Source organism: Varanus komodoensis, unplaced genomic scaffold (genome assembly GCF_004798865.1).
Source record: "Varanus komodoensis strain SLA01 unplaced genomic scaffold, ASM479886v1 scaffold18_3, whole genome shotgun sequence".
Lineage (NCBI taxonomy): Eukaryota > Metazoa > Chordata > Lepidosauria > Squamata > Varanidae > Varanus > Varanus komodoensis.
In genome coordinates, this window is record NW_025335549.1 from 15,624,331 (window position 1) to 15,636,133 (window position 11,803).

Sequence of the window (11,803 nt, forward strand, 5' to 3'; positions counted from 1 at the left end):
GACTGCTGGACTCTGCATCCTTCTATCCCACCAGAGTGTTGCACTTCCGCCTCTCCAATTTTTAGTCCCTGGGAACACGCAATACACAGAAGTGCAGTCAGAAGAAACGTCACACACACACAGGCACAAGAATGCAGGTGGCAGCTTCTGGAAGTTCTGTACTGAACTGTCACAACATGCAGGCGAGGACACGGAAGGGCTGATCGGGCATGTCCAAAACTTACACGATGGTCTTGGGATGGTTCCTATCGATGCGTATTTATTGCTTATGGAGCAAATTTGTATTTGCATGTGGGTGTATGTTTTTCTTCTGCAGAAAAGGTGGGAGATAAGAGGCAATATAGGAATATTTGTTGCTTATGAGGGGCATAATTAGGCCTGGGCAAGGGGAAGTGAAGGGGAGGGTCCACATGCACAATTCACAAATGGGTCCCTCTTATATTGGCTTATCTGGGAGAGAATATTTTTATTGATTTAGCTATTGAGTATATCCCACACTTCCTCCAAGGAGCTCCCATGGTCCAATCCCATCTTTATCTTCACAACAACCCTGAGAGGGAGATCAGGCAAGAAGTAGCAAAGGGACGTGGCAGAGATTTCTGCACAGTCCAATCCAGGGAAACGACCCTGTGAATAAAGGATCCGTGCGAAAGGCTCCGCAGGGTCCTGCCTCTGATTAGGACCAAGGAGGGAAAGTCAAGGAAGGAGGAAGAGCAGCTATGGGCTTGGTTCCGTCAAGGAAGCCCCAGCCTGGAGTTAGAAGAGCTGAGCGGGGCTTCTGTGGAGGAGAGGGCCTCTTGCGGGAGGGGCACTCATTCGGGGGCCACCCTAAGTCAGCGAGGAGTTGCGGACGCAGGACCACAGCATTCTTCGGAGAACTGCAGCACGTTTTCCCGTTCGTGGGAACTCTTACTCGGGTTGTTGGTTAAGCAGTGCAAGGACAACGTCGATTTCTTGACGTCTTCCACGATCTTCGAAGCGGTGCAGAGCGCCCGTGCACACAGCGGGACTTCCTCAGACCCATCTGGAGCGCGCTCCGAATTCGGCGGCCCCGCGAGTCTCCCGATGGCACTCGAGCAAGCCCCGCCGAGTTCAGCCAGAGAAGCGCGGGCGCAATTGCAGGCGCACGGCGGGGCGATCCTAGCCATGCTTGCTCAGGAGTCGGCCCCGACGGGTCTGCGCGGGCCCAGGAGGCGTGCGCCGCCCAGCAGCGCGACCCTGGACAGGTCTACTCGGAAGCAGCCCCGCTGGGTTCCCCGGGGCGGAATCCCCAGAAAGACCGCACGGTCTCGCCGCCTACACGGGCACCCCTGGCCAGGTCTGCCAGGCTGGCTGCCGGGAAGGCTCGCACGGCGACCTGGCCCCGATCCTGCCGCCGGCCCGGGGGCCCCGCGGATCGCGCCTCTCCTGCATTTCAAAGAAAGTTGGGGGAGGGCCGGCGGAGGCCCCGCCCCGGCGCGCCTCACTGGCCCGGCCGGCCGTCGCTCAAGCGGCAGCCTCCCCGCCCGGCGCTGCCTGCCAGCCGCCGCCGAGCGCCCCCCGTCCGGTCTGCGCGCCGGGCTGGCGGAGGCGCGGGGCGCGCCGGGGCGACTGCGCTCGGAGGCCGCGCGGCGGGTGAGTGCGCGGCCGGAGGGAGGGAGGGAGGAAGGAGGGAGGGAGCGAGCGAGCGAGCCGCGGGCCCTCCGGCCTCCCCCGCCGCCAGCCTTCGGCCTGCTCGGGCGCCGCGTGAGAGAGCAGCAGCAGCAGGAGGAGGAGGGACGCCCGTGCATGGCCGTGCAGCGCCCCGGGAGCTGCCGAGCGGCCTGCCTGCCTGCCTGCCTGCCTGCCGTGCCTTTGCGAGGAGCGAGCGCGCCCGCCCGCCCGCGTGCATGCCTGCGCTCGCGTGTCGGCGCCGCGGCCGGTCGTGTGCACGCGTCTCTTTTGTGTCCGCCCCTGCCCTGCCCTGCCCTGCCCTGCCCTGCCCGGGCTCGCGCGGGACGTGCGGGGGCCCGCGCTCTCCCTGCCCCTCCGGGGGGCGAGTGCGGGGCAGCGAGCCGTCCGCAGGGCCGGGGGCTTCCGCCGTGCGCGCCGCCGCCGCCGCCCAGGGGGGTCCGCGGGGAGGCCGGGCGCGCGGCCGCCGGCTCTGCGCCTCCCGCTGCAAGCGCTGCGCTCCCGGGCGCCCCAGACCTGCGCGCCGGTCCCTGCGAGCGGGCGCGGCGCGGAAGGCCTCGGCCTCCGCCTCCGCCTCCGGCCCGGGCGCCTCTTCCTGAAAGGACGCGGCCGGTCGGGGAAGCGAGTGCGGGCCGGGCAGCTCCTGCAGCAGCGGGGCCCGACGGGGCGGCGGAATAGGCGCTCCGCATGCAGAAGCGCCTCGGGCCGATCTCTCCCTTTGAAAGAAAGCGAGCGCAGGTAACGGGCTGGGCAAGCTCCGTGCGCAGCGCAGCGCAGCGCAGCGCCGCCCGGCTCGGCTCGGCTCGGCTCTTTCTTGGGCCGAGTCAGATGCTTACGGTGGCAGGTGCTGCGGCGGGACCACCTCGGTGGTGGCCCCACGCCTTTGACGCATCCTTCCCCAGGTGGAAATAGAGTTCAGAAGAAGCCTTTGTGCTGCTCTGCGTTGGATTGAATTTGGATCATTGGAAGAAAGGTTGTAGCGGCTCTTGCTGGCTCGCTTGTTTAAAAACGCAAGTTGTTGTTTTAGAATTGAAAGTGTATTTTTATCCTGTTGTTTATTAAAGTTACATTCTAACTTTTTCCTGCAGGGAACTCTAGGCAGCTGGCACGATCTCCCTCTGTTCCATTGTATCCTCACAAAAACTCTGTGAAGTAAGTTAGCCCAAGAGTCAGTGCAGGCCTGCTGTGAGTTCATGGCTAAGTAGGAACTTGAACCTGCATAGGCCAAGGCTAAGTTACGCTACATTGGCTCGTCTTCCAGCGTTTTTTTAGAGTCACGAGGCTACTCTAGAAGGTTGGTTTGCAGTTCTTGCAGCGAATAGGTGAGCACAGAGGTTTGGAAGTGGCAGTGACCTAAATAGAGTCTGAGTCTCCTTGGAGTAGGTGCAGCTGCATGGTACCTCCAGTTTAAAAAGGCCAGGAAACAGGTAATAGGGACAAGTTTTGCCTAAGAGTTACTTCCAGTCCAAGTAAACAGTACGAATGTTACTAAATAAACGAACAGTCAGAGCAGTTTCTGTTTCAAGGTATATGCTTCCTCTTCTTTTTCCAATCTTATTTTGCTCACCATGAAAACAAAAGGGGCAAATTAAGGAGATGGCCTGTAGCCTTTTTTGGCTGGCTGGGTTTGTGCTTCATTGACACATCAATTCTCTGCAAGATGAAGTTTGCATCCCCCCCCCCCCCCGCCCTGCGTTTCTCTGTAAACCTAAAAGTGCAGCTTGGCAGCTTATGCCTCAGTGGCCTTTTAGCAGGCAATGTGGTATAAAAATGCTGACAGCAAAAGATGCCATAAGAAGTTTGTCTTCGTGAGACAAAGCATTGTCTGGAAAACTGTGTGCCCCTTTCGTCAAAATCTGTGCTAAGTTTGTTGCCAGGTGATGTGTATTTTGGGCCTTCCAAGGCTCGTGGATTCAGGCGGATTAGATCTCTCAAGCTGGGGTTGGAGTCTTCCACAGGCAGTTGGTTTTCTTGATCACTGAAAAAGCAGTGAAGTCTTCAGGCACCTTTCCGCACCAAGAAAGACATTCCTTGTGCCATAATTCTCAGCATGAGGTTTATGTCACCAAATGCATGGACTTTTTTCCTCCCTGGATAGAGGTGGTGGATGTGGAGAGGAAATATGTAAGCCATGGGGTCAAATGGCAATGAAATGCAAAATCTGAACCCCGTTCTGCTAAATTAAAGCTTAAATGTATGCTAACCAAGGCCATTCATGGGCTCATCAGGATGAATCTTTGGCTCGTTTTTGTTTTTGGGTTTTTTTGCATTTCTCCATGGGCAAAAGTGGTGTGGCACACCAGGAACATGGAGTCTCAGCACAAAACAGAACCTGAACACAGGTGGCCCTCGGTTGTATCTGCACTGTTTGTGCATGCAAGACAGGTGATCTGTCAAAGGGCCATAGCCATTCATACCTGTTAAAATAACATGACTGCACTCATGACGTCATGGGGCAGGTGACTTAATTAAGACGCCGTCTGCACATGGCATTTGTATGCCAGGCACGTAGGGAAATGGCACACCAGTCATGTCTGTCTGGTCATGGAATCATAAAACTGGAGAGGAGTTTTAGGCTGATCCAGGGTGGGCAGGCTTCGTTCTTTTACTAAAACGAAATAGTTATTCAGCCTGTCACTTAGCGTACCCCGTGAGACCAACTTGTGGAATAAATGGCACGTACAAGGCTTCATCTGCATATGAATTAGTGAAGTTCAGAGGTACCAACACAGTTCGAAAACTGCAAAAAACTTGGTCAAAGGCAGCAACTTTACTCATATTTTTGCAGGTGAGGAACACGGAGGCTGAGAACTAGCACAAGAGCAGTCTTAGAAACAGAACAAGTCAGAAGGGTCCCCCCAGGCCATATAGTCTGACCCCCGGCTCCAGCCGGCTCTGCTCACGACATGCCTACCATGTGCACGTCCAGCCTGTCTTTGAGCACCCTCACCGATGGGGCCTCAGCCACCTCCCGTGGAAGCCCATTCCACACCCTCGGGGTCCTGACTGTCCAGAAGTGCTTCCTGGCGTCCAAATGGAACCTTGGCTCCCTGAGCTTTGCTCCGTTGGAGTGCGTCCTGCCTTCCTCTGCAGTCTCTTTGCTACTTGCAGTTGTACTTGAGAGTCAAACGATCTGCTGATTGCCCGAGCTCTCAAGAGGTGAGCAACTTCTGCCCACCCTGATCTGGTCTGACTCCTTAAGAAATCCACCCCCCCCCCCCACCAGATGGCTCTTTCCTTAAGGATCTCCACACAGGGAGAATCCATCCCAGTGCTGAAAGTCTTATTAAGTTGCTTGCTGCGGATTCAAAGCAAGGCACTAGTGTTTGCATCCTGGAGCATCCCGTGAGTGACATGACCTCATTGATTGAGAACGTGTGTGTGTAGCTGATTGTGACTGTGGAGGTAATTGAGTGAAAGCGGTTCCATTGTGGCCGTGGCAAGTGCCAACCTCTGTGTGTGTGTGAGTGTCTGTGTGTATATGGGGGGGGGGGGGAGAGATTTGTTGTGCTGTCAAAGTTGGCTTATGGAGGGAAGGGGTTTCCGCTCAGTCCAAATGGATGATGCTATTCTGCACCTGCTTGAGAAGAAGTGCTTCTGCATGTGAAAGGACAGGTGAAGTCGTAAGAGGGGGAAATGGGGGATTCAGGGGGTTATTTTCCCAGCAGATGCAATGAAGAATGCTTCAGGCGGGAGGGGAATGCTTCTGCTCGCAGCATCAGCCATTCATTCTGGGATTCATTTTTATTTATTTATCATATTTATATCCCACCTTCTCCCATGGTGGAACTCAAGGTGGCTACATTTAGCTGCAGATGGTCTCCCCTCCAAGCTCAGGCCAGCATCAGACCTGCATGGAACAGCCCTTACGTGCCTTCAGACCATGTTCTGAGATCTTCTGGGAGGCCGCCTGGTGCAGGCATGGATGGTCTTCGAATAACTTGCTCCTGCATCTTGGATGCAGGTGCTTTTGGTGATAGACTGGTAGATCTTTGGGTAGATCTCCAGCTCAGCCTGGAAACAATCCCAAGCAACTCTTGAGACTCAGACAGAACAGCGCTGATGTTGCTTTTTGGTCAACCTGTAGGATTACTGAAGAAGATGGAAATTGAATTTGCAGTCGCTGCTTTCCAGATCTGATAGGGCTGCCATGGCAGGAATTGTCTGACCAGTCTCTTCCTAATGCTGAGGGGGATGGATTTACCTTCACCAGTAAATACCGGATCTCTTGGATTCCAACTATATACTGCTTACCAGATGGGCAACACGGGTTCCGTCCCATCTTTAGCTGGAACATGTGTTGGCTCTTGTAACAATATGGTACCTGGGACTGCACATTTGAGGGACTTTATTGGTTAAGTTAATGCCCTGCAGAATGGGTGGGGAAATCCTTCCAGCCTGAGGGTTGAATACAGTTTTGGAGAAACTCTCAGGACCTCCAGTGGAGGACGAGGACAGCGGTAAAAGGGGTGAGGACAGGATACAAAAAATACAAGCCATTTTTGCTTAAACCTCTTACTTCCTGTGACAAAGAGTTTGGAGAGGAATTTCACACTTTTGGAGTGGGGAAAACACATACCAAGGTAGGGAGACCACCAAAGGATTGGCAGCTGGGGGAAAGGCAGGTGGGGCTGGAGAAAGGGGATTTGGACCTCTGAAGAAGTCAGAAGGGCTTGAGTGAGCCCTCAACGGACCAGGCTGAGGCCCTGGTGCTGTAGTTCCCAATCCTTGGAGTAAGCAAACACCACATTCACCACATTCAGTTAAAATGCTTACATAAAATCTGTTCCTGGAGCATCATGGAATATTTTGGCGCCTTTCCTTGCTTTCTGTAACCAAGACTATTAAATTGCTTTTCTAATTGCCTGTTCCAAATAAAAATTAAGGGTTGTGCACAAATATGTTCTATTGTGTTAACTCTTGCTTTTGGCCTGCTGTTCTAGCTAAAATGCCAAATCTTGCCTGCTCAATGTCCCGGGAAGTTTTTCCTGTCAAAGTTCAGGAGGCAACATTCATGGACATTGACAAAGCAGGACTGTAAATTGGTTAATTTGATAATTTGCATTTTGCTTGCGGGGGAGGCATCTAGAAAAATAGCGATGCACAAAGGAGCCTTTCTCATGAAAAACATGCCAAATGCATCTCCCTCTTTTGGGCGCGATCCTCTAGCTTTTAAATATTGCCCTGACAGTTCTCAGTGCCCCCACCTTTTCCACACTTCTGCAGCCCCCTGAGAACCCCATCATGGGAGGTCCACGCCCTACCTCTCCTTCTGGGGGCATTTTCTTTTGACAGCTGGCAGCAAAGGGGGGTTTGTTTACAAAGGGTTGATTGGTCAGATTTCGTGGCTACATTCCACGAATCACCCACACTGTGGCTTATTCACAGGGTGGGTTGCCGTGTCCCACCCCCTAACCCAATATTGCATTTGCCTTTTGAAACTTTTCTTCCAAGGTGGATGGAATGCACTTACTGGCGAGTTGTTTTCCTGTGCTCAGTGAACTTCCCACCACCCATGCTTGGGTCTTGTCACTCTTTTGTTCTAGAAAAGCTGAAGCCTTCTTTGCTTCAAACGAGAAGAATGCAGATGGGCACTTACTGTAAATGTGGCATCAAAGGCTGGTATTAGCCGACTTGGCAGTCCGTTGACTTTCCTTGAGCTGGAAGCCTGTACTAGTCTCCAGATGAAATCGCTGCCAGTGTTAAGTCTTTCACTGGAAAGGGAAGGGAAGGAAAATAAAGCAGAGGAGAGGAGCAGAGCAGTGCAGTGCAGTGCAGTGGACTGGACGTCTGTGACTTAAATGGTGACTTCTTGTTAGGATTGCTTCTTTCTCAAGCACACTGCTGATAAGCTCAAGGCCAGCAGCTTTCCCATTAACTCAGGTCAGTGCAAAGCAGTGCAGAGGAAGGAGAGGTAGCTAGAATTGCAGTGGGGTGACGGAACAGCCAGTTTTGATTCTTCTGGAACGTATCTGAAAATCAAATGTTGGGAACATACGAGCTGTGCTGGATGATGCAAGGACCAGAGAGTCCTGTTTGCACCGTGACCAGCCAGCTGCCTGCAGGGACCCCCAGGCAGGATGGGAGTGCAGCAGCACCCCCTTGTTCATGCTCCCAGCAGCTGGTGTGCGCAGGGGTGCAAATGCGTGCCTGTGTGTCTTCTGGGGCACATACCCAGATTCCACACCCCCCCCCCCGAGGTTGCCAGCTCCTTTCCTGGCGAAGGCTCCTGTGCTTTTATCCACTGTGTGACTGGGAGACATGCCGTCGATGCACAAGTCCCTGCACTGCCCTATCTCTCCCAGCGGGCCCCTGGAGGTGTGGGGGTTTGGATTTGCTTTTCTTGGTTATGCTGCTATCACGGGATTCCAACCCCTGGTAATCCCGGCTCGTCTCAATGTACTCTCATGCTGCTGTCGTGTTTCTGCCCCCTTTCCCCTTCCTCTCCTTATTCTAGATCCACCGCGATGCTTTAGCTGCAGCATGTGGAGGAAGGCATGGCCGCGAGCGCCCTTTCTTCCGACTGAACGCGCACGCCAGGATGGCTGCCACCAGAGCCGCCTCCGTCGAGGAGAATGCTGGAGCCAAGCTGCTGTTGGTCCCGGACGGTAATCGGCGTTCGCTGGAGGAGAACGGGGCAGCTGACCAACTCTCTGAGCAGAGCGATGCTTTGTGTGCCATGCTGGAGCCAAATCGGCCTCAGGCCCCTGCGGGCAAGCTGAAGAAGACCGCCTTCAAGCTTTTCGGTGGGAAGCGGAGCATCTGTGCTCTGCCGAACTTCTTTGGGGGGAAAAGCAAAGGCCAAGAAAAGGGAGCCTCGAAAAAGGGGTTGAGTAAGAGCAAGACACACGATGGCATCAGTGATGTTGGGTATGAGGAGGCCAGCTCTGGGCGTCTTCGGAGCCCCTCAGATGGGGGGACGGACTTTCCTCCTCCACAGCTGTCCACCTCCCAGAGTGCTCACTTGGGAACAGTTGCTGGCCTGCGAGTCGGCTTTGTCCGGCAGTCAGCATCCCTCTCGGGGAGTTCTGAAGGCTTTGAGAAGAGGTCCAGCGGAGAGAAGTCCCTTTTTCTTCCCAGACCTAAGAAAGGGGGGCTGAGAGGCCTTTTCAGCAGCATCCGGCGCCACCGGAAGAGCAAAACTGCCGAGCCCGAGAGGACAGAGCTGCAGGAATGGGCTCTCAGAGACAGCGGGGCAGACGAGCAGGCCAGGCTGAACCAGCAGAATGGTGCCGAAACGCAGCCAGCCTCCAAGAAGGGGAGTCTGAAAAGTATCGCGCTCTGCTCAGAGCATCGGGAGGGGTGTCTCAGTGCTGCTTCCTCTGCTGTAGCATCAGGCGAGTTGACAGAGGGGGACCAAATGGCGTCCCCCAGAAGCAGTTTCTGTGCGGATGCAGCTGGAGGGACTGCTAGTTGTGAAGGTGCTGAAGGGATGGAGTTCGACACTGTCGATGGCGCCTGTGAAGACTCTGCTTTTTGTGACATTCCTGATGCTGTTGAGCCAGTTTTCCTGAGCAGCAGTCCTTCCTGCATCCCACCTGGGGACCCACTCAGCTTGATGTTTGGAGATGTCACTTCCCTTCAGAGCTTCGACTCCTTCACTGGCTGTGGAGACATCATTGCTGAACCAGATATGGACAGCATCACGGAGAGCTCCACCTCTGCAGAGCGCGGCAGGGATGCCACCAAGAGGAGTTCTTGCCTGGTGACTTACCAAGGTGGAGGGGAGGAAATGGCCATGCCTGATGAGATGGAGGAGTATCTTCAGCAGATGTGGGACGGTGCCATCAAAGCCGACGCCTCCTTTGAAACACACCTGCCAGAGCTCCTGGTGAACAGTGAGCTCCAAGGAGTGAGTGACACCAGGCCAGAAGGTCACCTCTATTCCGAAGGCACGAGGAACGATGTGGAGCTCTTAACCCCACACAGCGACCAACAAGAATCTGCTCCCAACAGCGACGAGGGTTACTATGACTCCACCACCCCGGGTCCTGAGGATGAAGCTGGCGATGGGCTGGATGAAATCCAAAGGGAACGTCTGCCACGGGACAGCTATAGTGGTGACGCACTGTATGAATTCTACGAACCCGATGATGCACTCATGAGCCCTTCTCATGGAGAGCAGTCCTGCTTTGACAGGGAAGTGACGTCTTCAGATATCTTCAGCCAGTTCTTGGACTTTACTGGCCCTGATGAGAAGGACTTGGTCCGGAAGTTGGGTCAGAAGAACGAAGTTATGGAAACAGAGGAGGAGCGAATGGCTGCCATTCAGAAGCAGCTGCTGTATTGGGAGCTGCAGAGAGAGCCGGCTGTGAAACACTTAGATAGGCGCAACAAAGACCAGCATCAGAGGGAAAAGGAGCACACGGAATGTAAAATGAGGGCAGCCAACACCGTTGGGAAGAGTCCGAGTTGCCTTGGTTGTGAGCAGATCGCCCCTCTTGCTTTGAACAGTGCCCTGAATTCTGGAATTCCAGCTGGAAACCAGGACTGGAAAGACCTCCAAGAGATGCTGTGCCCTGGAAAGCATTACAGTGGCAGTTGTGGTCCCAAACCATGTGAGGGTTGCCTTATTCGTCTTGTGGGAACCAGCTCTGTGGTAGATTCCGGCTTAGAGCACACGGTGCTTGAACCGTGTGCCTTAAGTGACTTGGCCCTGGAGAAGTCAGTGGCGTATCCTTTCTACCAAATGCGCAGCTGCCACAGCTGTCCCCCCGGTGAGCCGCTGGAGAGAACTGAAGCTGACTTTGTGGAAGCCCACCAGGAAAGCAAGCAGGAGCCAGAGCAGGTGGTCAACTTCTCCCAAGCGCTGGTGGAATTCACCAGCAGTGGGACTCTTTTCTCCAACCTCTCCGAAAGCCTCGGGAGCTCCGACTCAGGGTCTGCCTTCACTCAGAACCTTCCTGCCCTCCCAACCATGGTCACCTTTGACATCGTCGATGTCGAACAGGAGGGGGAAGGCGAATGTGAACAGCATCTGGAGATGAACACTGACGAGGACATCGCGGCGTCTTTCGAGGCCTTTGACGACAGCTCCGTTCCAAAAGAGTCCTTTGCCGAATGTGACGAGCGAATGTTCCCTGGGTTTTCCCAGAGTAATTTCCACAGCTGCAGCTGGGGTGTCGCCAGCTTGCCCCGCCGCCTTCGGCTTCAGGAGGTGAAGCTTCCCTTGCCGGAGCCACTGTCCACCTGCAGGAGAAGCCGGTCCCTGGACACCGAGAGTTTGGAGTTTGAGCTGGCAAGCTTGCAGTTGTCCAAGAATGGCTTTAAGCCGTGTGAGTTCTGGTCTCCATGGAGTGGCTGCAGGAAGGATCTGGATCCTCCTGGGTTGAATGTAGGCCAGGAAAGTTCTCCGTGTTCTCCAGAAGAAAGGGCAGGCAGTGTTGCCGTCCTCTCCTGGCCGGGACTATCGAATGTACCGTACGATGAGGAGTTCTCACAAGACATGAAACCACGGGGTCGTGATCCCATGGATGCCCCAGCCTTCCATAGCCCATGGGGTGTGTTGGCACAGCCAGATGGGGAGCCACCTTTCACCACCCTGGTGCAGAAGGAGCCTTCTGGGCAACCTCGCCCTGATGGAGGCAGCAGTCCGATGCCTCCAGCAGCAAGACCGGTGGCCAGGCCTTCCAATCTGCCTCTGCAGGGACCTCTTGCATCCCAAGAGCTTTGCGCCTCCCACAGGCCTGGCGGGGACAGTGCAGCTAAAAAGCTCGCTTGGATTCTCCCTTTGGGAGAGGACGGTGCCGGCTTGGCTCCGAACTTTGGGTTTGGTTGCTCTCCTGACAAGTCAGCAATATGTAAACCTGTGGATGCGATGCAAGGAATGTCGCAGCTTCACAACAAGCAGTGCTGAGGTCTTGGGGGTGGGGAGAAGGCTATGCATTGAGAGCCGCCGATTGGACGAAGCCCTTTTCCTGCAGTCAGAATGCCAGGATGAATGTACCAGTGGCCAAATAGCGGGGTGTGAAGGACTTGGGTCGGCTTTGAGAGGCAGAGAAGCCCGGCACGCAGATAATTTGATTTAGAAGTGTGAGCAGCAGTTTGGATTCTTGCTTCGGGGTGAGTGAGGCAGAGCATGTCTCATGGGACTTCTGTTCTGCTGCCCCTCGACACACTGGTTGCCCTTCCTCAAAAGTAATACAGAGTCAGC

General features: G+C 54.7%; 1 protein-coding gene across 1 annotated transcript; it reads left to right on the plus strand.

Moving 5' to 3' along the window:
• Positions 1-8,133: 8,133 nt before the first annotated feature.
• Positions 8,134-11,580, plus strand: AMER1 (APC membrane recruitment protein 1). The gene has a single exon (XM_044427482.1). It carries the CDS (start codon positions 8,192-8,194, stop codon positions 11,504-11,506), a length of 3,315 nt encoding a protein of 1,104 aa, XP_044283417.1. The 5' UTR covers positions 8,134-8,191; the 3' UTR covers positions 11,507-11,580.
• Positions 11,581-11,803: the final 223 nt, after the last annotated feature.